The sequence below is a fragment of the Microtus ochrogaster genome, linkage group LG2, assembly GCF_000317375.1.
Source record: "Microtus ochrogaster isolate Prairie Vole_2 linkage group LG2, MicOch1.0, whole genome shotgun sequence".
NCBI lineage: Eukaryota > Metazoa > Chordata > Mammalia > Rodentia > Cricetidae > Microtus > Microtus ochrogaster.
In genome coordinates this window covers 21,688,374-21,713,548 of record NC_022028.1, presented here as the reverse complement: position 1 = coordinate 21,713,548, position 25,175 = coordinate 21,688,374, and the positions used below count along the sequence as shown (strand labels likewise).

Genomic DNA, 25,175 nt, shown 5'->3' with positions numbered 1-25,175 from the left:
ACACACATACCACACGCACCCACACAAGCCGAGTCCTGGAAGGGGCCGCCCTTGGACTGGGGGAAAGGCCACCTTGTGGTTTTAAAGGTAGAGGAAAAGGGCAGAGGGGTAATCTGGTGGGGGAGGGGGCTGCATAGCCCACGTCCTCTGGCCACCACTTCCTGCTTAATCTCTGTGGTGCCAGCCAAGACAGGAGCAGGCTTGCTAAATTCAGAAAGTGGTCACTGTCATAGAGAGGGAAATGTGGTTCTTCACTTTACATGCATCCTGCTCCTACAGAGATGACCCCTGGCCTGCACAGCAGGTCTCCTCTGCACCCCTAGCCCACCTCCAAGCCGTGGAATTGTAGAGGAAGGGTCTCAGGTTCTGCCTGCTCCAGGCCCAGAACCCCTGGTTCCCTGACACAGAGGAACCAACAACCGCTCTTTGCCTCCACTGAGGAGACCCTTACCTGCATGACTGATGTCCACACTGAAACTTGATGTTGTTTGTTGTTTGGGGTTGGTTTTTTGAGACCTTTTGCTTCAGTTTGGTTTTGTGCTGGGACTAAAGGCATGCACCACCGTGCCCTTGTTTTTTGTTTGTTTGTTTTGAGGGACTAAGGATCAAACTTAAAACCTTACCTTTGCTAGACGAGGATTCTACAGCTGAGAAGCATCCCAAGCCAACCCCCCCCACACACACACACAAAAAAACACTGGCAGGGACTCCGCACTGCCTGCCCTGAGCAAGGGTGCAGCCCTACGACGACCTCAAGCTGAGTCAGAATCTAACTTAAAGGGCCCTCTCCAGCAAGTGGGGAGAAACACACCGACCCCCAAACCGTGTGCTTTTGGATTTGTCCTTCGGAGAAATGGTTGGAAAATGTGGTGAACACCCTATCCCTCCTCCTCACACCCAGACCAAAAAAAGAAGCTCAGAATATTTATCTGGGGTTTTCCTTGAAGCTTGAGTTATGGGAATCAGTGAGAGCTGTATTGTGAAACTGGAGCTGTGCATGCTGCATTTTTTTCCTTACTGATCCACTGCACAGGGTAAATGCAGTCCGGCAGTCTTCCCCCAGGGAGATCCTCTAGGATGGTAAATCCCTCAGTCCAGGTGAAGCAAAGACCTCCACAATTGAGCTTGGGGCAGGCTGATCTTCAGGAGAGGTGGGGTGTACTAGAGAAAGGCATTTGCAAGAGAAAGGGCTTAGGGGTGAGGAGTCACGAGGTCCCTTAGCCCTCTGCTCAAGCGGAGCCACCACCCCTTTACACCTCGGAAGGGCGGTCCCCAGGCTTCCCCAGGCCGCCCCTCCCCCGCTCCACTACCCTTGGATATTTTCTTTGGCATCCTCTGCCACCTCTCACTATCAGTTTGTTCCATGCCAAGAGCTTTGCCCTGTCAGAAAGGGGCCTCAGCTTTTTTCCAAGGTCATGTTCCTCTCTTGTCCCAAACCCAGTTAGACTCAATTAAAGTAGGGCAGTGTCCTGTTTAAAATATCTTCAACAAATTTAGGTATATTCTGATTCTGTCAATAATACATATTAGACAGATTTATTTATTTGTTTGTTTGTTTGTTTGTTTTGTACAGGCTATCCTTGAATTTACTGTGTAGCTAAGGATGACTTTGAACCTCCTGCCTCTAAGGAATGCTGGGATTACAGGCGTGTGATACCAGGCCCGGTTTTATGGTTCTAGGAATTGAACCTGAGGCCTACTGTATGCTAGGCAAGCACTGTGATCTATGAACTACAGCCCCAGTCCCCAGAAATAGTACTTTTCTTTTTCAAAAGAGATTCTTATTTATTTAAAATAGCATTTATTTCCTAAGTTAAACTATAATGATGTCACTTTCTTCCCTTCCCCTTTTTTTCTCTCACCCCTTCCTTCCCTTTATTATCCACCACCTTGCTTCCTCTCAACCTCGTGGTCTCTTTTTCTCTGTTTTTACACACATGTATCTATTTATTGAGATAGGGTCACATCGTGTAGCCCTGAATAGCCTAAAACTCACTATCTAGGCCAGGCTGGCCTCAAACTCACCGAAATCCACCTGCCTCTGCCTTTATGAATGCTATTATTAAATGCATATCCCACCACATCCTCAGATTTGTATTATTTTTATTGTATGTGTATGTGTGTATGGGGTATGTGCACATGCATACAGTATGTGTACTCAAGCAGGCCAGAGGCATTGGAATCCCCTGGAGCTGGCATTACGGGTGGTTGTGAGCCTTCCAACTGCAGTATTGGCAGCTGCCATCTCTCCAGCGCCACCCCCCCCCCATATTCATAAGTAGGCGAAGAAAAGAGGATGTGGGCTGAGGATGCAGCTCAGGGAAGAGTATGTGCTTCGCTTACTCCTGAGTTTGGTCTCTAGCACAGAGGCACGCACATACACATTCCAACCACATGCTATAATGAAAGACACATCTTGCAATCTTTTGTCCCAGAAAGACGGTGCACACTGGTGTGTTCAACCCACAGCAGATACTGCTACCTTTTCTCACTAGCGTCCTTCAGGAGGCTCTGAGCACCCCCAGTCAACAGCAGCCCAATGAGCCTCAGTGTCTGCAGCCAGCCCTGTCCCCAAACCATGCCCTCCCTTACCCCATGCAAACTCAGCTAGTTACCTGGCTGACCAACCCCGCCTCCACCCTTTGCCCCACCTAGGCTGATGTAAGACACAGGATCTGTCTGGTGTTATAATCTACTGTCTCTGCCCCCATAGGGCCATTTTTGCCTTACTCCTTCTCATTTTCTTCTTTTTGTCTTTTTTTTTTGTGTTCATTGTTATTGTATATTTTTGCTTGCTTTTGAGATAGGGTCTTCCTATGTAGTCTTGGCTGGCCTTGAACTTGTCTTACTTAAGCTTCCAATTTGGGAATTACAGGTATGCTCTATCATACCTGGCCTTTGTTTTTTTTTTTTTTATCTCTTGCATATCCAGTGGCAAGAGTGAGGGTGGACTTGTTGGACGGTATGAAGATATTCACCGCTTGCTTTTTCTTTGGCCAGATTCCTGTCTGACATCAGGACTGAGTCAAACAGTGCTGTGCCTGGGTTTGTGCAGGTGCTTATCCTCCTTGGGGCTCCGTTTCCAAGGTGGGAGCTCAGAGGTTGTGCAGGGGATAGTTTCACATCCCTTACCTAGCACAGGTAGGTGTAGGTGGCTCAACAGGCAGGCTGTGCAGAGGTCTGAGGACACAGACCCTGGGGACTTTCAGTTCTAGAGTCCCCAGATGAGGCTGGGGTGGTATGGCTTTCTGGGTAGCAGGTATGTTATAGGAAAGTTGGTCCAGCCAACTGGGCTAGTTACAGTTCTGAGATAATGAGGCCAAGTTCTGTTCATGCAGGCCTTCCTTAAAGATGCTTTCCTGGAAGCTGCTGTGTGTGCTGCGCGCAAGGAACCTTCACAGGCTCAGATGAGTTAAGAAAGCATCCTTGTGCTCTCTCTCTAGGTCTGCTATCTGTGCCACAGCCTCCTGACACTGGCTGGGGTGGTGGTCAGCAGCCAGGATATTACTCCAGATCAATGGGTGAGTCTCCCGAGAGGCTGTAGCAGGGAAGAGTTGGGTGCCCGGTAGTAGCTACTGTATCAAGCACTGTGGGACCACAACGACCAGCGAGGAACCAGTCTTCTTTCAGGAACTGCAGAATGAGAGGCCAAGAAGAAAGTGGCAAGGGCTGCCAGGGCCTCTTTCTCCCACCATGTCCCAAAAGCCTTTCCTAAGGGATGCTGATCTGTCCCCTAGAAGCTGCCCTTCCCCTCTCCTCCCTTTCCTACCCAGCTTGGCAGCAGTCACTCAGAGAATCACTCCCTTTCTGACTTAGTTCTCCTTCTTGCCCCGGCCTCCAGAATATGCCTGGCTCATGTCCCGCCTCCTCCTCCTCTTCAGGGTGAGCTGCAGCTGCTGTGCATGCAGTTGGACCGCCACATCAGCACCCATATCCGGGAGAGCCCCCAGGCCATGCACCGAACCAAACTCAAGGACCTCGCCACCCAGACCTACATCCGCTGGCAGGACCTGCTGGCTCACTGTCAGCCCCAGGTGGTGTCCCATAATCCCCTAGACCTGGGAGGAAAGGGAAGTGGTCAGTCGGTGGGGCTTGGCAGATCCAGCAGGCCATCCACCCCCGCTGCAGCTGCTGGACTCCAAAGGGAGACGGTGGAGTGGGCAGTGTGGTGGAGGGTGGGGATGTCTCAGGGGACCTTCGTTCTTAATCCAGGGCCCGGGGAGGGGATGCAGAAGGGAACACAGGGAGCTGTCTGTGAACAAATGTGAAGCGAAGCTCGGCCCTGGAGAGCTGAGCAATCCCAGTTTGATATGACCAGCCAGGAAGGGACACCGCAGGCAACAGCTGTCCACCTCCTGTCCACTCGTCCTGTGGACCTCAGCTGGCTTCTTGCTTTGTTAAGAACATTTCCCAGGCTGCTCTGTTTTGTTTTGTTTGCGGTGGGGGGCGGGAGGGGAGAGTGATTAGTACTTGAACCCAGGGCCTCCTGCATGCTAAGCAAGTGCCCTATTACCCCCACATCCACAGCAGCAGCACCCACTCCACAGGAATGAGTTTTGTTCTTGGAATTGTCTCAACTAGTCCAGGTAGTAACATTTTAGCTAAAGTTTACAGAGTGAAGATCTTTTTCTACCTGAACCTGAAGACCTCAGGAAGCAAGGATTGTTAGTCACCAGTTTTACAGATGAGCTGTATCTAGAGACTCCAGAGGGTCAATAGTTTGCCCCACCGTGCAGGCAGCTTGAGTGAATGTGAAAGTCAGGGTTCATGGCCAGTATCACTCCTTGGCACAAAGCAGTCCCCATCTTCAAACTCCCTTCCACCCCTAGGCACCCCCCCATCTCTCCACTAAGTATAAGCCCTTAATGGAGACAGCTGAACGTCCTGTTCCCAGCTTGCCTCTCCTTGACCCCTCCCTTACAATTCCCTCTCACTCCTTACTTGAGGCTGACACACTGGCCACAGGCTGTGGCTTAGTGCTCAAATTTCGCAAGTCCCTGAGAAAAAGAAAGCTGGAACTCAGACCTTCTCCTGATCCACTGGCCGCTGGTGGGAAGCATCGTTTGTCATAAAGAAGAAGCAGAGTGATTGGGGGCTGGCTGAGTGTGCACAGATCCCATCTTCCTCCCATATTCCTTGGGCCCACAGTAGTAGGAGATGGGACCTTGGCTGAGCCTCCTAGGCCTGCTGACCCACTGTATCCGGTCTCAGAACCCTAAGACACCTGCCATGGAGTCCTCTCTGGAAGATGCTGAACGGACACCACCAATGCAGGGGCCTTTGCATAGAGGACAGTACTGGGGCCAGGCCATTACAAGCCGCTTTCTTTTTCTTCACAGGGCCAGTACTTCAACCCTTGGAAAGATATTTAAAGGGATAATGGCAAAGTGACTCTAGGCTCCGGATCCAGCAGGAGGAGAACTGTAGGAGGTAAAGAACAGAGGCTGGGGAGGCCCAGCCTGGTGAAGCCAGCCTACTGCCACTGGAGGTCGTCTCCCTGACCATCCCCACCCTTAAACACGCTTGCTTGCTCATCTGTCTCTTCTAGCCTAGGTCTTGTCTCTATGGCACTGGCTTCCTGGGCCTCCTGGGCCCTCCTTGTTGGCCACTCTTCCCACACTGTATCTTGTTCTCTCTGTCCATCCTTAATATGGGGTTCCTTTGTGCACATTAAAGTCTTATTTCCAGCTCAGTGGTTTCCCTTCCTTAAATCCCTATCCCGAGGGCTCAAGCCCAGCGCCTAACCTGATGCCTTGCCTCTGTGTGAGCCAGCCACTGCTCTCACCTCTAGCAGTCATGTGACTGGGACCTAGGAACCACCTCCGCCACTTGACTCTATATCTCGGAGCCGGCACACTGTGACCAGGGTTGCTGGAGCCTGGCACTTTTGGATGAAAGACCATTGTCTGGATCCTGTTTGGGACTACCCCGCCCCTGCTAGGGACGCTATACAGAAAGTATGGTGGATCAGGGCTGTAATTATGCTTAATTCAATTTATTGTTGAGCTGTGAAATCAACTCTTTAGACTTAGAAGTGGGGGTGGGTCCCAAAGACACTTCTGGATCCTTCTTTTGCTCTCCATGGCCTTGCCTCCAGGTCAGTTTCATTGTGTCCTAACCTCTAACTGTATAACTGGATGTCTTTGACCTGGAGAAGTGAGTGGGCCCGTTTGTATCTCCAGGAGCAGCCCCCTAGCTAGCCCCTATTTATTTTTTTATCTAGCCACTCCTCTGACAAAATCCATGCTCATCTTTGGACCCTTCTGACACTTTCATAGTTGGAGTGAGCTTTGCAACAGGTAGAAGAGGGGGCCAGGAGGCAGCAAAGGATGATTCCCACCAACCTGACTGCGTTCATGTCTCAGTTGATGGCCCTTGGAGCTTCCCCATGACTGCTGCATACAATTTTCCCTGTTTATATATATCTTCCAGGATTAGGGGCTGACCAGGTGATAGACACACACACACACACACAGAGAGAGAGACAGAGAGAGAGAGAGAGAGACAGAGAGAGACAGAGAGAGACAGAGAGAGACAGAGACAGAGAGAGAGACAGAGAGAGAGAGAGAGACAGAGAGAGAGAGACAGAGAGAGACAGAGAGAGACAGAGAGAGACAGAGAGAGAGAAAGAGAGAAGAGAGAGAGAACATAGCTAAAGTGAAGCCCAGACCTTTCTAGGCCTGTTTCAGACACAGGTACCTCCCTCTTTGGGTCCTCTGAAGGCCAGGAGCTAGAGACATCTATTATTTAGAGACAGGGCACAGGCTTTGCACAGTACTGGGTACCACAGAGGACATCTTTTCTGTCTCAAAGCTTTTGCCAAATGAGAAGTGGAAGAAGCCCTTTCAGAGCCAGGTGACTTGGATGCCCAGTGATTTGACTGATAGTTCTGACTTCTCTTCCTGGCTGCATCACGTGACCCTGTGGCAAACCCTCACACCCCAGCAGCAGAGTAAGCAGGTCATCCTCAGCTCTCTGACAGGTAGGCAGGGACTTTGGAGAGCTAGCCCGTTTCACCTTGCCTCTGGGCGCTGCTGTTTGACACTGTACATCCTGGCAGTTAATCCTCAGTAACTGGGTTTGCTCTGGAAACCTGGAAATCACCTTGAAATCTCCCTCTTTTGTTCTCATTGCCAAGGGCAGAGAGGGGGTAGGAAGACCTGAGAGGCTGAACTGGGGAGTTTCCAGTTCTTGAAGCTGCCCTTACCTGGCTTTAAGAAAAGGGATCAAAGTGTCCGTCAGTGTAGACATCTGGAGTCCTCCCTGGCTCCTTACTTCACAAACATACCCATCCCTGAGAGAGACATAGATAGAGCAGAGAGGAGGAGGCAGTGTTGGGGACTTCTCAGTCCCTCCCAGAAGGCTGCTGTAACCTGAGCAGAGGTATGCGATGTAAGGTCACTCAAGGGTGGACACTGTCCCCTGGGTCATGTAATTGTCCTGCTCTGGGACTGACTGGGCGCTGACCAACCCTGGGTTGGGATCAGTTGGAAATGGAGCCTCTTCCAGGCCAAGAATTCTGGAATGAAGCTGTTTCACCATTTGCCCTCCAGGTTTTTGACCCTAAGCCCCTGGGAAAAGGCAGGGGATATCCTGGTAGAAGCCGCTGGAAAAGCAGTATCCTGGGCTGTGATGACGGATGTTTTCCTGCTTCCTTTTGGTGATGCTGGAAGGGAGGGGCTGGGAAGGGAAAGGCTCCCCAGGTGGACAGCTTTGATAACTCTCCCTTTGGAGGAAGTAGACCAAGGAAGTCCTTTTCCTATGTCCCAGTTCCCTGGGTCACAGAGAGCTCCTCGAAAGATGGCCCACCCTAGTCTTCTCATTCTCCCACCTGTGGGGAGACTTCCGGCTACCTTGGAAATGGTCCAGGTTCAAGGAGGCCTTGACTAGAGACCCCCAGTGTACACTCTGGGCCTTCCTCTTGCTACTTAGCTTGGGAAGGGTGGTTGGTAAGAAGCGGAGTACTGTGTTTCATGACCAATATTGGGTTCTACAAGGGTCAGCTTGAACTCAGTGGGTCCGGGAGGGTGGGCATTTAACTTGTCTTGTTTCCTTTAGTTGACCACAAGCATTTAAGCTATAGCAAAAGGGGCGTGGGGCACAGAGCGGGGTCTGCTCTGTCAGGCTGGAATAAGGATCAGGGTGTGATGCCTTCCATAGGCTATGCTGGGCAGGCCTAGGGAGATTACACAGCTATGTAGCCTTATCTTTTTTTTTCTTTTTCTTTCTTCTTTTATTTTTTTTTTTTAGTGTTACTATTTTTCTTTCTTGATGTAAGATCCAGAATCCTTATTTTTCTGCCAGCTGTCCTTTTATTAAAAAGCATGAATCACGAGCAAGAGTCATGCAGGAAACTTCATCTTCTGCCCACCCACCTGTGGAGAAGACCCAAGGCGGTAAACCGAGCGTGGCAGGGAATGCGCAGAGGTGGGGGTGGAGCCCTATCTGTGAGGAGCCTGGCAGGGAGGGGCTTTCTGGCTGTTACTGGAGCAGTCTTTTTTCCACCTCCATCCCTGGCTTAGAAGACCCTGACGCCTGCCATGAAGGTGCAGAACGCTGTCCCTGCCAGTGAAACCCAAACCTTTTGAAACTTTCCACTGGGGCCACCGTGGAGGTAGAGCCAGGGAGCTCAGGTCACTGCCCAGCCGCGCTCCTTCCTGGTGGGCAAGATTTAGAGGAGAGAGAGAAAAGAACAGGAAGTGGAGCATTAGCGGTGTGCATGGTGACTGCTAGAGAGAGAAATGGGAATCACGGAACTCAACTTCCTTTTTTTTTGAGACAGTCTCACTAGGGAGCCCAGAGTGGACATGGACATGAACTCATGGGCTCACAACTTTCCTACCTCCACCTTCCCAGGCAGCTGGGACCACAGGCTCCCGTCATCACTCCAAGGCCCCATTCACAAATTTTTACCTTGCTGTTTATGGGAATTTGAGTCAGTTTTAGATCTTGCTTAATCTTTCTGATAAGATGAAACAGTCACTGGCATGGAAGTCCTGCGTCAGCCTCCTAGGGCTGAGGATACCCAGTCTGTAAAGGTCCTGAGCATGGCCTGAGGAAATTTGACAGCAGGTTCTAAAGCCAGGGGCACAGAACAACAGCACAGAAGCCTGGAAGTCTGTGTAGCAGCTTACCCTTATTTAGATGGAAACTGAGGCTGACCAAGAGGAGGGGCCTGAATGGCTCATCTCTGGCCAGCTCCAACAGGGCACATTCCCTGCCCACCCTTGATAGTAGCTGGCCTGCCTCCTATCTCCAGCATCTCCAAGGCCCCAGCTTTGTTTCCTACTGGAAAGAAGTTGGGAAATGTGGCTCTGGCCAGTGAGGGAGAAGGGGCCATTCTGTGTCCTAGCAAAGACTCAATTGTTACTGAAACCCAACAGGGCTGCCTTTCTCCATTATCCCCACTGTCCTTCTGGTCTCCACTTTCAGATGCCAAGTTTTAACCCAGAATAAAGGCTGCTGTTGAACTGATTTACACTCCAGATCTGCTGATGGGGTCTAAAGTGTTGCTTCTCTCTAGGACTGCCCCAGGGGCTTAAAGTTACCACAGAAGTCTCCTGGCCTCGACTTTCCTTCATTCCCGATTGTCCTTTAACTCTGGCTAGGGGTGGTCTCCTGGTACCGGTGAAGCAGCTTCCCCAAGGTTCTGTCCAGCTGCCTAGTGCGAGGGCCAGCTGGCTGGAAAGAGGACTTGCCCATCCAGCAGGGCCCAGGAGGCCAAAGCTACAAGTTATCTAGGAGCGGCTGTGGGCGGAGGCTGGCAGTTCTGAAGGTGGTAGTGGTTCCCAGCGCGGCTCCCTTCAGCCCCTTTCATCTGAACAGAAGGGCTCATGCCACTTGTTAATCAATCTTTCAAGTGGTACCAGGGATCATTTCCTGGTGGTAGGCTCTGCTGGAGCCTGGAAATAAGGAGCAGCCTGGAGACTTGGGGGTCTTTTCTGCCTGTGAGCCGCTCCTACCAGCCTAAGGGTTAGGGCCAGAAAGAAGAACGATTTCGGAGTCAAAAGACTGACCGCTGTGGTTAGCCCCTTGGAGAACCTTCAGTTTCTTCCGTTGCTCCCCTCCCTTCGGATACGCATCCCAAAATGGCTTGCCAGCTTTCTTTCCTGTAACTGGAGCGTGGGGGGAACCCCTCAGTCCTTCCTGAGCCCAGCCCGCCGCAAGGCTTGAAGGCACACTTCGGGAAGACCAGGTAAGTGTGGTTCCCGGTGGCGATGCCTGGAGTCCCTCCCCGCACCCCTCCCTCCGGGCGCCATGGCGTAGACCTTGACTCCGGGGAGGCCAGAGTCGCAAGGGTCCCCAAGCCTCAGCGCTGGGCAAGCAAGGGCCGCGGGTCGCAGCCCCCTCCTGGGCGGGCCTTCGCGTCCCGCCCCCGGCCACCACTCGACACCCTCCTTGCCTGACGTCAGGGGGTTGGGGGCGGAGAGCAGCGGCAGCAGCGGAGAAAGAACCGGCGCCCGGCGCGGTGGAGCACGGACCCCGAGCTCAGGGGCGCCGAGAGCGGTGCTGGGACCGAGGGGCGGTGGCGCGGGACAGCCTAAGTGTGCTGGCGGGCGCACGCGGGCTGGAACGGCGCGGGGGTAGGGGAGGACCGTGGCCGGAGCCGAACGCGAGGGCGGCGCCCAGGGATTGGAGCTGCACGGAAGAGGTGAGTGAGGCCAGAGCTCTGGGGCTCCAGAGCTGCTGCTTTGTCCCCACGGCTCGGGTAGAGACCGGCGCGCACGCGAGGGGACAGCGTCTGGGGTGCAGGGTGGGGCGGCAGCGCAGACAGCTGTCCGATCCGGGTCCCTACCGAGTCCTCCGCGGGCTGCCCAGCGGACGATCAGCAGTAAGGCAAGCTGTGTCTGCAGCTCCAGTGGCCGGATCGGCGGGCGCCTTAGGGTGCGGAGCTAGGGGCAGTGGGAGACCCTCGGGCTGTCCGGCGCGCGGTCCGGATTTTTGCCAGATTCGCGAGCTGCTCCGGTTCCCCCACCTCGACGGAAAGTTTGGGGCGGGCTTGGACCGTGGCCGATGTTGTGGGATCGGATTTCCCTAGCGCGGCCCCCCGCCCTCCTGTTCTGCTAGGGAGGCGGGCTGGCATTGAGAACCAGCCCCCTCATCCGAGCTTAGCCGCACTGTCCCGCTTTGGAGCGCTGCGATCCACGATCTGCTGCTCCGTGTGTGCAAGTGTGGCGCAAATCCTGGTTCTGCACCCCTCCATCCCCCTGGCTGTCCGCGTCCCTTGCCTTGGAAAGAGCTGGGGGTTGGGTCATGGTACGCGGGCGGATTCTCGGAGCACGCCACCGGGTTCTGACCCCAGTGTAGGGTAATTGGTAGAGGGGAAGCTGAGGGTGTGTCAGGGGGACTGCCCGGGGGAAAGGCAGCCCCAGCCCCCCACCCCCACCCCGCCTTCCCGCGCAGGGGTTCTGGGCCGACAGGGGGCGTGCTCAAGCCTGGTTTTGCCACGCTCCCAGCGCCACTGCTTTGTTTGCATTCAAATCCCCGGAGCTGGGGGAGGGGAGAGCCCACAGTAGGGAGACCTGGACAGGGTCTTGGCTTGGAACCTTTGTTTTGGAGTGAAATTCCCAGATTCTGCATCTCTGTTTCCAGCCCGGAGCGTCTGGATTAGTGAAAATCAGTCACATTGGCCTAGTGCCTAGGCCATGGTCCCCGGGGTGCAATCCCCGAGTTAAGAACGTTCGTCAGAGCCGAGGAGCGGGGAGTGGCGATGGGGGGGACACACAGCCTTCGAAGGCCATTCGTGGGCATCCCCAGTGCTCTAGGAGAAACCCCCTTTGGCCTCCCAAACCCATTTCACTTCCTTCCACGATTCCGCTCCCGCTCCCGTCGCGGTGAGGAGATCCCCATAAGCCCTGAGCCGACTCGTTGCCCCGCCGCCTCTCTGATGGAGGGTCACTGTCTCGTAGAAGGCTGTTGGAAGAACAGGACTGGCCCTGGTCATTTCCACGCCCATCCCACCCACTTCCTGCCTCCCTCTTGGGCAACAAAGGGGCCTCGGGAAGCTGGGCCCTTTTGGTTCCCGGCCCCACTCCTACTCTAGCCCTGCTGATGTGGAACCGGGTTTGGGCTCTGCCCGGCTATTGTCTGCGCTGGGGGAGGGGACAGGCTGGGACCGGGAACTCTGCACGCTGGCGGCTGCACCAAGTCCCCCACTGGGGGTCTTTGCCCAACCGCCCTGCTTGCCTCTGCCGAATAAGGGGTATACCTCCCCGAATTAGGTCTTGGGCCTGGCCAGAGTCCAGGTAGCAGGTCCTGTTTCTTAAGATTGTTCTAAAACCTTTTTATTTTATCTGCACAACTCCCTGTTGAGAGGGAGTAGGGATGGCCTGGAGGCAATAGAAGGCTTTTTGATGACTGCCCACGCCTAGTGCCTGCTGACTCAGCTCCTCCCTGCTCCTCTGGAAGAGACCCCCAGGGCCCCTGGGGGCAGAGGCCAGTTGCTGAAACTAGGTCTGCTCCAAAAGAGGGAGCAGGGGGAGCTCCAGGAGCTCCAGGGGAGTTGTGTTCAAATGTGCGCCCTGTGCGGCGTGTCTCTTGGTGCGGGCCCCCTTCCGGTCTGTGATGCTGACCAGTTTCTTTTCCTTCAGCAGGGCTGCTGGACTGAAGTTTAGAGCCCGGGTGTTTGCCATGGCCCCGCACTGGGCTGTCTGGCTGCTGGCAGCAGGGCTGTGGGGCCTAGGCATTGGGGCTGAGGTGTGGTGGAACCTTGTGCCCCGGAAGACAGTATCTTCTGGGGGTGAGTGCTTGAAGCATGGGAGGCAGGGCCAGAGGGAGGCAGGAATGGACTGCTGGGGGAAGAAGGGGATGCTTGCTTGAAGGAAGGAGCAGCTGCTGAGAAAATTATCCCCCCAAGCATGCATACTTTATACTGATAGGTGTGATTGTGGCTTTCTAAGAAATGCGAGTGGCCCCAGGGACCCAGAACTGGTAGTGCAGGTCAGAACCTGGGATTTGCCCCCATCTGACGCTGGGATAACTCTTTGGGATCTCTTACCACCATCTCCACCCCCAACCCCAACCCAGACTTGGCTGTCCCGGTGTGCAAGAGAGGTAGTTTCGGGGTCACCCTCCCTGTTCCTCACTTGAATTGTCACTAGTGCTTGGAAGCCTAGAGAGAGAAACCTGAACCCCAAGTTCTAGGGCAAGTGTAAGCCTAACCCCATTTCCAGTCCTCCTAGCTGACTGTCCCCAGAAGCCCCTTAATTCATCTAATGGTCCTCCCCTGCGGGGCCCCAACACTGGAGCCGCCTGGTGGTTCTAGGTGGGTGTATATAAGTGCTTGTGCTTGCTGGGGGAGGAGGCAGAGCCGAGAAGACAGCACTCCTTTGCACACACACCTGTATGGAGAGGTGATGTCAGGTGTTTGTATCATCCATGGGCTCTTGGGACATGGGATGAGCTCACTTCCCACAGGCTGCACTCAGCTGCCAATGAAGCCCCTCCCGTGCCGACCCAGCTCTGGCTGGTCATTGCCTCCAAAGACTGAGGCTGGCTTAAGTGCCAGGCCCTGTGGGCAGGGGGGCAGAGCTATGGTCCTCTGACAGATGTGTGATCATGCGCTACATGTGCCAGATGGCAGCACAGCTTCTCATGCTTCAACACCAACTCAGATCTCTGAGTCTCTGGTCCCCTTGCCTTCCCAGTCCTAACTTCTTTCCCCTTCCCCACATGCCACCTTGCCAGCCCCAAACCCATCTGTGTTTGCGTCTCCGGAAGCCTGGACAGGCGCCTTAGACAAGGAATGCTCACAACTGTTCTGTGCCTTCTGCCCCCCTGGCTCTGCGGCCAGGGTCTGCTGGACCCTGATGTGGTCAGCAAGTAGCAGAGCAAAGGAGGAAATGGGAGCTGAGGAGGCCAGGGTGGGGGAAGCGCCCGACTCTGTGCCTGAGGTACCGCTGACCCTGAGTGAGAGCCCTCACATCAGTCAGATGGCTTCCTCTGGCCGGAAGCTTTGGCTGAGATATCCTTCCTTCCCCTATACCAGCCCAGATTGCCTCTTCCCAGACGGTGAAGAGGGGCTTCGGAAGCCCGGGGAGGGTGGAGCTATCGAGTCCAAGTCTATTCAGAAAAAGTTCTTTATGGCCAGTAGGGGTTTGGCTGTCGTCCGTGTGTGTGGTGCTAGCTTTTGCGGAGAGCAGTGATGATGAGGCCCAGGGGACCTTTGGACAAAGGAAGATTGATGTAGGGGACTCCTGGAACCCCGGGGAGGCTGCCACTCACCCCTTGTTCATTCCTACCTTGTTCTTGTCCCTGTTTCTACAGAGTTGGCCACAGTAGTGAGGCGGTTCTCCCAGACGGGCATCCAGGACTTCCTGACCTTGACCCTGAGGGAGCACTCTGGGCTTTTATATGTGGGGGCTCGAGAGGCGCTGTTTGCCTTCAGCGTAGAGGCTCTGGAGCTGCAAGGCGTGGTGAGAGGTGGGGCAGCGGGAGGTACACAGGACTGGGGGGTGTGTGGCCTGGGCAGGCTGTCCCACAGCCCGGAGGTCTCTCTTGGTATCAGGATTAGCACTTGCTCTCCCCTTCTGGGTGGGATAGGTTTGGGGCTTGTGTCAGAATGGGGACCAGATGGCCCCACGGCGTAGCTCAAGCTGTGTTTGTGGCACACACACTTCACATGTGCCTGTGACATCTCTGATGTGTCCTTTCTGGTCCTCAGATCTCCTGGGAGGCCCCGGCTGAGAAGAAGATTGAGTGTACCCAGAAAGGGAAGAGCAACCAGGTGGGCTCTCAGGGCACTTCCCCTGCCAGGCCTTTGTGGAATGCTCTCCTTTCCGGACCCTAGTGATCCTGTATCCCCGCCTCTTCATTCTCACTAACTTGTATACCTTTCTCTCTGAAGACCGAGTGCTTCAACTTCATCCGCTTCCTTCAGCCATACAATGCCTCTCACCTATACGTCTGTGGTACCTATGCCTTCCAGCCCAAGTGCACCTACATCGTGAGTGTTAGCCCCCCTCTTTGGGTGTGCCCCTTACCCACCTGTCCCTGACCTCTGTGACTTCCTTGCTTGTACTCCAGACCGTGATTTTTCGGGCCGTGCAGGCCCCTGTATTAATGCCTGTCTTCTGTATCTTCCTGCTCCTAGGACATGCTCACTTTCACCTTGGAGCGTGGAGAATTTGAAGACGGGAAGGGGAAATGTCCCTATGACCCAGCTAAGGGCCACACTGGACTCCTTGTGGGTGAGTAGCTGCCTCCAGTAGGGACAGGGCGAATCTTCGGGGACTTGGTCGGCTTGTCTGTCTGAACCTTACTTTTCTAGCTTGGTTGACCCGCCATTTGTCTCCTATTCGTAGATGGTGAGCTGTTCTCAGCCACGCTCAACAACTTCCTGGGTACCGAGCCTGTTATCCTGCGGAACATGGGGCCCCACCACTCCATCAAGACCGAGTACCTGGCGTTTTGGCTAAATGGTGTGTTATGGAGTAGGACCAGGGAAGCCAAGAGGGGAAGGGCCTTGAAAGGCCCTGGCACCCTGCCACTGACCCTCCTTGCTTTGCCCCAGAACCCCACTTCGTAGGCTCTGCCTATGTCCCTGAGAGTGTGGGGAGCTTCACGGGGGACGATGACAAGGTCTACTTCTTCTTCAGCGAGCGGGCAGTGGAGTACGATTGCTACGCTGAGCAGGTGGTGGCTCGCGTGGCTCGCGTCTGTAAGGTACCAAGTTCTGCAGCAGTGGGCGGCGGGAGCCCCGAGGGCTGGGCAGGGGCTAAGCAGCCGTGTCTCCTTGCCATCCACCAGGGCGACATGGGGGGCGCCCGGACCCTGCAGAAGAAGTGGACAACGTTCCTGAAAGCACAGCTGGTGTGCTCGGCCCCGGAGTGGAAGGTGTACTTCAACCAGCTCCGGGCAGTGCACACCCTGCTGGGTACCTCTTGGCACAACACCACCTTCTTTGGGGTGTTTCAAGCGCGGTGGTAAGTGGCTCTGGGGTGGCTGGGGCTCTGAGGAGCAGGTGGCGGTCAGGTCGGGGGTGGTATGTGGGCGTGAGGCTTGCACAGACCTCTGGAGGAGGTCCAGCGGGTCGGTCCTGGTAGCCAAGATCATTCTGGCCTGCTCTTTTTAAAGCTCTGTGGGGGGGCGGGGAGCAGAAAACCGCCTCAGGTGAACCTCAGAGCCACCTTATGGCCATGACTACTCTATACTGAGCCCTGCCTTTATAGTGCTTCCTCTGATGCCAGGGTACGGTGTGGGCAAGGAAGTACCAGACCTGACTTTTGAGGTCCTTCCTTTGCTGTAACAGGGGCGATATGGACCTGTCAGCAGTCTGTGAGTACCAGCTGGAACAGATCCAACAGGTGTTCGAGGGCCCCTACAAAGAGTACAGCGAGCAGGCCCAGAAGTGGGCCCGCTATACTGACCCAGTACCCAGCCCTCGGCCCGGCTCGGTGAGTCTTTGGCATGGGGCTGTGCACCCAGTATCCTCTGCAGGACCCATTCCTTCACCCAGCTGACAGCTCTCCCTCCCGCTCTCCCCCCGCACAGTGCATCAACAATTGGCACCGCCACAATGGCTACACCAGTTCTCTGGAGCTGCCAGACAACATCCTCAACTTCATCAAGAAGCACCCGCTAATGGAGGAGCAGGTGAGGCCTCGGTTGGGCCGCCCCCTGCTTGTGAAGAAGAACACAAACTTCACACACGTGGTGGCCGACAGGGTCACAGGACTCGATGGCGCCACCTATACAGTGCTGTTCATTGGTACAGGTAGGCACTTTTCCAGGTGTACCCAAGCCTGGGAGCCTGGGGACGCCCCGAGGTCCTCCTCATTTACACACCCTCCTCATCCCCTCTCCAGGAGATGGCTGGCTGCTGAAGGCTGTGAGCCTGGGGTCCTGGGTCCACATGATAGAAGAGCTGCAGGTGTTTGACCAGGAGCCGGTAGAGAGTCTGGTGCTGTCCCGGAGCAAGGTAGGATGGGCCACACGGGCTGCACTGCTCAGTGCCGCACCATCTAGCCCACACCCAGGCTTTTTGCCTTCCCTAGTTGGGCGCATGTAATTGGCCAGCTCAGAGCCCCTCACTTAGCTTTTGCGAGTTTCAAGATGTAAGAGTGGAGCCGGGCGATGGTGGCGCACGCCTTTAATCCCAGCACTCGGGAGGCAGAGGCAGGCGGATCTCTGTGAGTTCGAGACCAGCCTGGTCTACAGAGCAAGTTCCAGGACAGGCTCCAAAACCACAGAGAAACCCTGTCTCGAAAAACCAAAAAAAAAAGATGTAAGAGCATTAACGGACTGTACTGGAACCTCCCCTCCAAGGGTTCTTACATAGAGCCAGTTCCCATGGGACCTCCATTCCCAGAATCTAGCCTTGGCTAGTGCCCTAATATTCTCATGTGTTGTTAAGGCCCTTCCATACTGTGGTTGACCAGATCTCCCAGGCTCTAAAGTGTGTTTGGTACCCATGTAACAGGGACATCAGTTTTCTTCCAGTCCCCAGGGTGTCTCTGAGCCAGGTCCTCAATCTTCTGGATCATTTCCTTGAAGCATTTGCTTTTTTTTTTCAAACCTTTATGCAAAACTGGCATATTCCCAGCACCCTCTGGACTTTGATTTGTTTGCCTCTTACCAGCTATTGTGACTCAAAGTTGCTCCCCGATCACTGAATAATGAAATGGCAGCAAGGAAAGTGTGGGGCTGAGTAAATATACAGATTGGCAGTCACCATTCAGGCAGAGGGAAACGCCTTAGATGGGCCCGTTATTGTGCCAGCTCCTAGGGCTGGAGGAGAGCGTTTCCTGAGCTGTGTGTGTGCAGATGTGTGTGTGAGCAAGTGTGCATGTGTGTGAGCAAGCGTGTGTGTGTGAGCAAGTGTCCGTGCACATGAGTGGGTGTGCGTGTTTGTGAGCAAGTGTGTGTGTGAGCAAGCGGGTGTGCATGTATGAGCAGGTGTGCGTGTGTGTGTGAGCAAGCGTGTGTGTGAGCAAATGTGAGTGTGTGTGAGCGGGTGTGCATGTGTGAGCGGGTGTGCATGCGTGTGAGCGGGTGTGCATGCGTGTGAGCGGGTGTGCATATACCTTGGCCTCCCAGGTCTGCTGTTCTTGTCTAATAAGGTCATGTCTATACCGTGATTAGGATTGTGCTGGCTCAGCTCTCATCAAGCTTGTTCCTCTGGCCTGGATTTTTCTTCTGCCTTCTTCCTTTGGTCCCTAGCGCGTTCCTGCTCCCTGCACAGATCCAAGCTCTCTTTCTGTGCCTCTCAAAGGCTCACCCTTTGTCTGATTTTTTTGCAGAGGGTGCTTTTCGCTGGCTCCCGCTCTCAGCTGGTCCAGTTGCCCCTGAATGACTGCACAAAGTACCGTTTCTGTGCAGACTGTGTCCTTGCCCGGGATCCCTACTGTGCCTGGAATGTCAACACCAGCCGATGCGTGGCCACCACCGTTGGTCACCCAGGGTGAGTCGGGCAATCCATGAGGAGTGCCAGGGCCAGGAAGGGAGGCCAAGGTGGTTAGCAGGACTGCCAATGTTCTCTCCCTTCCCTACCAGGTCCCTTCTGATCCAACACGTGACAAACTTGGACACCTCAAAGATGTGTAACCAGTATGGCATTAAGAAAGGTGAGCCGTTTTTCTCTGTTCCTTCATTTTGGGGATCCCCTCCCCAACCTCAACCAGAGTTGGCGTATCTCCTCCTGCTGTTGGCTCTGGGTTTCCTGTGTTAACACCCAGTTCTCTCTCATTTTTACCTCTGCAGTCCGATCTGCGTCCAAGAATATCACTGTAGTGGCGGGGACAGACCTGGTTCTGCCCTGCCACCTCTCGTCAAATTTGGCCCATGCCCGCTGGACCTTCAGAGGCCGGGACCTGCCTGCCGAACAACCTGGCTCCTTCCTTTATGACACAGGACTCCAGGCGCTGGTAGTGATGGCTGCCCAGCCCCGCCATGCTGGGCCCTATCACTGCTATTCGGAGGAGCAGGGGACAAGACTGCCTGCAGAAAGCTACCTTGTTGCTGTCGTGGCTGGCCCATCAGTGACCCTGGAGGCCCGGGCTCCCCTGGAAAACCTGGGGCTTGTATGGCTAGCTGTGGTGGCTCTGGGGGCCGTGTGCCTGGTGTTGCTGCTGTTGGTTTTATCACTTCGTCGGCGACTTCGAGAAGAGCTAGAAAAAGGTGCCAAGGCATCTGAGAGGACATTAGTGTACCCGCTAGAACTGCCCAAGGAACCAACCAGTCCCCCCTTCCGCCCTGGCCCTGAAACAGATGAGAAACTTTGGGATCCCGTTGGCTACTACTATTCAGACGGCTCTCTCAAGATTGTACCTGGTCACGCCCGGTGCCAGCCCGGGGGTGGGCCCCCTTCTCCACCTCCTGGCATACCTGGCCAGCCCCTGCCTTCTCCGACTCGGCTTCACCTAGGGGGAGGTCGGAACTCAAACGCCAATGGCTATGTGCGCTTACAACTGGGAGGGGAGGACCGAGGAGGACTTGGGCATCCACTGCCTGAGCTCGCTGATGAGCTGCGGCGGAAACTCCAGCAGCGCCAGCCACTGCCTGACTCCAACCCAGAGGAGTCCTCAGTATGAGGGGAGCCCCCCCTCCCACCTCATTGGCGGGGGTCTCGTGGGAGGTGCACCCTTACTTTTGCACAGGCACCAGCTACCTCAGGGACATGGCAGGGGCACTTGCTCTGCCTGGGACAGACACTGCCCAGCATTTGCCCAGCCATGAGGACCTGCTCAGCATGGGCACTGCCACTTGGTGTGTGGCTCACCAGGGCATCAGCCTCACAGGAGGCCACGCCCTCCTCTGTGAATTTCAGACATTGTGGGACCCCAGCAGCCAAAACTTTGCAAGGCAGAAGTTTCAAGATATGGGTGTTTGTGCATATATGTGTTGGTGCGTGTATGTATGGAGGGGTGTGTGGTGTGTGTGTGTGTGTGTGTGTGTGTGTGTGTGTGTGTGTGTGTCTAGGTGTGTCTCTGTTAAGTCTTCCCTTGGCCTGGGGCCCTCCTGGTGAGTCTTTGGAGCTATGAAGGGGAAGGGGGTCATACCACTTTGCCTCTCCTACCCCCACCTGTCCCGAGCTTGGGACAGTGATGTACAGATGGGGATGGGTGGACAGGGTGCTCTACCCCTCTGGGGGGAGTGCAGGACTCAGGGGTGGGCCTAGTCCTGCTCCTAGGGCTGTGAATGTTTTCAGGGCGGGTGGGGGAGGGAGATGGAGCCTCCTGTTTCAGGGGGAAGGGTGGGCAGGGCCTCCCACTTGGCCTCTGGGTTCAGTGGTATTTTATACTTGCGCTCTTCCGACAGGGCTGGGAAAGATTGGGGGGAGGGAAGGGAGAGTGGGCATGCTGTGGATACTGGCGGATCCTCTCCCAGCTCCAGGAAAAGGGCTCCTAACAGTGTAACTTATTGTGTCCCCACATATTTATTTGTTGTAAATATTTGAGTATTTTTATATTGACAAATAAAATGGAGAAAATGAAACTTAACTCTGGTGCTCAGATATTTTGACTAAAACCTATCTATTGAGCCAAAAGGGAACCATCCTTTGGGCTGGACCCATCATAGTCTGTCTGTGCCCCCTCTCTGGAGGGGCCAGCTGAGACTCAAGTGTTTTCCCACACTGGTGCCTATGGGACTGGGAACCAGACCAGGACTACATCCTCTTGGGAGCCAGACTTGGCCTGGTGCCACAGGGAAAAGTCAGCACTGGGGGAAGAGTAGGAGAAGGGGTTTGTCTTCCCAGAACTCCAGGGAGGGTGAGCAGGGGTGAGGGGTCTGAGGGAGGGGACCTCCTAAAAAACGTCTCAAGGTTGTGGAGGCAGCGTTTTTATGAAGATGGAGCCCAGGACAAGCTCAGTGGAAGGAGGAACTACTTGTAGCTTTCTGTTGTCCCATCTATGTAGGGAAAGGGAAAGATAGTCTACTGCCACCCAGAAAGTTCCAAGCCCTGATTCTAATGAGGTAGTATAGGCCCAGATGTTACTGGGAAAAATAACAGGCCCAGCCTGGATTCATTTTTGAGTGCCCTTGATGGGAGTTGCCCGGCAATCGAGTTTCAAAAAGGAAAATAGAAAAAAAGAAAAGAAGAAAAGAAATGACGTCTTAAGATCTTTTGTGCAGAATTCGATGCTATTGTTAACTGCAATTTGGACACGACTGGTTTAGATAAATCTAACCCGTGCACAGGGACAGAGACCACAGTACTGAGCACCACCCCCTCCAGTGTCCCCCACCCTCTTTACACTTGACTGCAGCTTGAGCAGACTGCTGTCCTGGTTTCCCTGAGTGTGGGTCAGAAAGCTGGGTCATACTTGAGTGTGTCTCCCTTAGCCCAGCGAATGTTGGCAGTCAGTGACCATGGAGGGGGCGGAGGGTTAAGCTCAAAGGTCCTTGTCCTCAGACCACCTGCTTCCCACAGGATTGTTAAGGAACGAGGTCAGGGTGTTAGTGACTTTCTGGCAGTCGCTGCATTGCCCATGGACCGCCCGTTGGTCAGTTGATGCCGGGAAGACGGGATGAGGACTGTGGGCGGCGTCTAGAGTCCTTGTGCCCTGGGGAGCCCGCGAGGCCTCGGTTCTGGCGAATGCGACGTAAACACTGCCTGGCGGGCTAAGCTGCTTGGTCCCCACACCCTACAAGGCGCGGTTGCAAGAACCGTCCCGCCTCCTCCGGGGCGCGCAGCAGCAGAACCCTGCACCTCTGAGCCTCCTTGTGCTTAGTTAGCCTCGGGCGCCCTCTCGTGGTGGCAGAGCAGCAAGACCCAACCCATCCAGCCCTCCTCGCTACTGTCATTAGTTGCTAAGCTAAGGTTTAAGCGTCGGATTGGTCGGTCCGGGTGAGAGGGCGGAACTCGGAGGTCAATTACGGACTCCAAGTGGTCATTTTGGGACGGAGGGTGGGCACTTTGCAAACCTGGCAGCCGAGATGGCGGCGCCGCAACCGTGCGCGGACGGCTCCTGTTGTTCCCACCCCGGTGCGGTGCCCGGGGTACAGCAGACGCTGGAAGAGATGGACTTTGAGAGGGGTGAGAAGGGTGAGGCTGCCGCGTGGCTGGAGGCAGGCAGTTCCCAGTCCCAGCCCCCGGAACGTGAACCAAAGGAGGCCGCGAACCGAGTTTAGAGCTTCCGGGCCTGGTGCAGGAAGGCTGGCCGCAGAGCTTGACAGGAAGCCCTTCGGCCGCATCGATTCGAGTGCGGACTGGTAAACTGAGGCACTGGTTTCCGAACTGGGTCTGGAGACCAGCCTAGCTAGGAGACAGTCTGCTCAGGGGACAGAAGAGCCAGGGACAGAATCTGCAGCTGGTTGTGTCCGCCTGGGAGGTCAGGGGGGTTGCTCTCCATGTTGTAGCTATTACAGTGATTTCAAAACAGGTGACTGCATTTTTACGTGAGAAGCACATGGATGTAACTGTTTTGTCCCAGATTATACAGAGATTTTGCTGGCAGCAATGGTCCCTGTTCTCCGTGCCAGCCACCACTGTGTTATGAACTGTTATCCCCGGGCACAGGTAGCTTGTGCAGCTATAGCAAGGTAGGGTAGATGCTATTGACCCATGTGCAGTCACACCCGACCGTTGCCGTACTTCTTAACCTGCGCCTTTTATCTCAGCTACTGCCATCTTTGGGCTGGGGATATATATAATAGGGCTTCTCCCTTCCTCTCATGCCCTCGTCCTGTGTGTTCTCCACCCCATTAGAAAAATAGCAAATGAGATTATTACATTTACTTTTTTTTTTAATTTAAAGATCACTTATGTGCGTTTGTCAGAATTATGTCTGTGTACAACTTGTGCCGGATGCCCATGGAGGCCAGAAGAGGGCATCGGATTCCCTGGAGATGCACTTACAGATGGTTGTGAGCTGGGTGCTGGGAACCGCCCCAGGTGCTCTGCAGAGCTGCCTGCTGCTCTCTCTCCAGCCCCACCCCCACTGCTTTTAGTTCCTCAAACCGAGTTCTCTCTTGTGACCTACAAAGCTGTTTCTGTACCCTTTGCAGTGGTGGCCCTTTGGGTGTTTAACCTTTGACTGATTAACATCATTCATTTTGCCTGCTAGCCAGCCTTCCTGAAAATTTCAGACTGAGAGCTCTCAGTTCTATGACACCTCTTCAGAGAAACCTTCCTTATGCCTTATCAAGTCCTTACCTAGGGATAGTTATGCCCCGTAAAGATCTAGAGACATTTTTGTGAGCCACAGCTATTCTGACGTGCACAGGCCAGCTCCCCACAAGAGACGGTGACCTGGCTCAACACGTCAGCCCTGTCTCTGTTGAGAAAGAAATCTTGTCCTGTTCAAAGCAGGGCCCTTCCCTTCCAGGCTATTCTGTTACAGTAGCACTTTGCTCTTCTTATAGCAGTTTGGACTGACTCAGAGGCTGAGGCAGGAGGGCTACAAGTTCAGAGCCAGACAGAACAGGGATACATAGTGAGACACTTGATTCCAAAAACTAAACGTGAAAAAAGAAATAGTTTGTGTATCACCTGCTGTTACTTTGTTTGCTTATTCTTTTCTTAATTTCCCACATGTGATGCAGGTGCTCACCTATTGTGTGAATGTTTTCTGTAAATCATGTTATTTTAGTTTTTAATTCATTTGTTTTTTTAGTTTTTAGTTCAGTTATTGGGTGTGTGTGTGTATTCTGTTTTGTTGGTCTGTCCATCTCCCCATTCCCACCTCTCTCATCCCTACCCCCCAGACAGGGTCTCACTATGTGGCGCTGACTGGCCTGAAACTCACTATGTAGACCAGGCTTGGCTTGAACTCAGATATTCACCTGCCTCTGCTTCCTTAGTCTTGGGATTAAAGGTGTGTGCCACCACTATCCAGCCCTAGGAACTACTCTTAACTGCCAAGCCATCTCTCTGATCACTGGTTTTAGTATATATATTTATTTAATGTGTGTGAATGTTTTGCCCATGTGTATGTATGCATCATGTATGGGCCTCATCAGAAGAGGGGATTGGATCCCCTGAAATGGGAGTTACAGATGGTTGTGAGCTAATCTTATGGGTGCTAGGAATCAAACCCAGACCTCTAGAAGAGCAACAAGTGCTGAGCACACACACACACATAAGGGTGAGACAGAAAATGTCCACCATTTCTCCCTCTGGCTGTTCATGGCCTGAAGTCTGTTCCTCTGCAGAGATTGATTGCTCTACTGATGTTAGCTAAACGTGCCTCCTTGTTCAGCTGTGCAGAATAACCCCGCCTCCTCGTTCAGCTGTGTAGAATAACCCTGCCTTTTTGTTGAACACAGTAACCTGGTTAACTGTTCAACTGTATATAATAAACACGATGAGCTTCTGGGTTGTGCAGTTCTCCACCAGCCCCCGTCCTAGCTTCTGTGCTTCTGTGTATGCAGTGTCTGGGCTCCCTTGCCAGTAAGGTCAAATTCCTGGAACCCTGCAAGGACATGACGCCGGTGACATCCAGCATATCTGTCCGTGATTGCTTTAGAAGTATGCTGGTACACGGTCTTTTCCAAGTTCCTTTACCTCTTCTTTCCCCCATCATTTTATACTGCATTGTGACTGAATTCCAAGCCACTGATGAATTCTCTCATCGCCTGGGTGTGTAGTATTGGTCAACCTATTCGTGGTTATCTTATTTCAATAATTTTACTTATTTTTAAATTTAGGGTGTGTGGGGCATGTGGGTATGAGTACGGAGGTCAGAGGACACTGGCGCAAGTCAGTTCTCTCCTTCCACCACGTAGTCAGGCTTGATGAAGGTACTTGACCTGCTGAGCAGTCTCACTGTTCTTTGCTCAGCTTCTTGTTTGTTTGTTTGTTTGTTTGTTTAACACAGGATTTCTCTGTGTAGCCCTAGCTGTCCTGGAACCAGCTCTGTAGACCAGGCTGGCCTTGAACTCACAGAGACCCACCTGCCTCTGCCTCCCCTAGTACTTAAACAAAGAAAATTGCCATCCTGCGACCCTGCTGAGTGCTTTGATTGGCTTTCTGCAGGAATTTGGTCGGCAGCCCTGAATGGAGACCTGGGCCGAGTGAAATATTTCATCCAGAAGGCCACAGACCCCAGCCAGCCTGACTCTGCCGGCTACACCGCGCTGGTGAGCTATGGGACAGGCTCTGATTCTGGGCTGCCTCTTCTCTTCCCCTTTACTCCCAGCAAAGCCCTGCAGTGTTTGTTCTGTTGGTTCTTGTTACTGGTGTGCATATGTGTGAATGTGCAAGCCCACAGTGTGTGTGTGTGTGTGTGTGTGTG

At 54.0% G+C, this 25,175-nt stretch overlaps 3 protein-coding genes across 5 annotated transcripts in view; all 3 read left to right on the top strand.

The window, feature by feature from the left end:
- The window catches only part of Fam178b (family with sequence similarity 178 member B), a 97,311-nt gene extending 90,444 nt beyond the window's left edge, over positions 1–6,867 (top strand). The window contains exons 13-16 of the mRNA XM_026785778.1: positions 3,444–3,521; positions 3,882–4,034; positions 5,340–5,430; positions 6,814–6,867. Of these exons, the coding sequence (XP_026641579.1) occupies positions 3,444–3,521; positions 3,882–4,034; positions 5,340–5,372 (264 nt within the window). The 3' untranslated portion in view covers positions 5,373–5,430; positions 6,814–6,867. The remainder of the gene's footprint in view (positions 1–3,443; positions 3,522–3,881; positions 4,035–5,339; positions 5,431–6,813) is intronic.
- A 1,498-nt stretch (positions 6,868–8,365) lies between these two features.
- Positions 8,366–20,149, top strand: Sema4c (semaphorin 4C). Of its 2 annotated transcripts, XM_026785731.1 has the most exons (15): positions 8,366–10,195; positions 12,591–12,739; positions 14,266–14,414; positions 14,663–14,725; positions 14,846–14,944; positions 15,092–15,188; positions 15,303–15,419; positions 15,512–15,663; positions 15,748–15,923; positions 16,250–16,394; positions 16,492–16,714; positions 16,806–16,918; positions 18,240–18,400; positions 18,493–18,563; positions 18,700–20,149. In XM_026785731.1, exons 2-15 carry the CDS (start codon positions 12,631–12,633, stop codon positions 19,527–19,529), a joined length of 2,505 nt encoding a protein of 834 aa, XP_026641532.1. In that variant the 5' UTR covers positions 8,366–10,195; positions 12,591–12,630; the 3' UTR covers positions 19,530–20,149. The 2 variants fall into 2 exon arrangements, with proteins under 2 accessions (XP_026641532.1, XP_026641531.1); XM_026785730.1 differs by lacking the exon at positions 8,366–10,195 and having other exon boundaries at positions 10,823–12,739.
- A 1,707-nt stretch (positions 20,150–21,856) lies between these two features.
- Ankrd39 (ankyrin repeat domain 39) overlaps positions 21,857–25,175 on the top strand; it is an 11,714-nt gene continuing 8,395 nt past the window's right edge. The window contains exons 1-2 of one of the 2 annotated variants that reach the window (XM_005359925.3): positions 21,857–21,976; positions 24,917–25,020. In XM_005359925.3, coding sequence (XP_005359982.1) covers positions 21,877–21,976; positions 24,917–25,020 — 204 coding nt within the window. In that variant the 5' untranslated portion in view covers positions 21,857–21,876. Of the gene's footprint in view, positions 21,986–24,916; positions 25,021–25,175 lie in introns of both variants that reach the window. The other variant, XM_026785819.1, reaches the window with a different exon arrangement.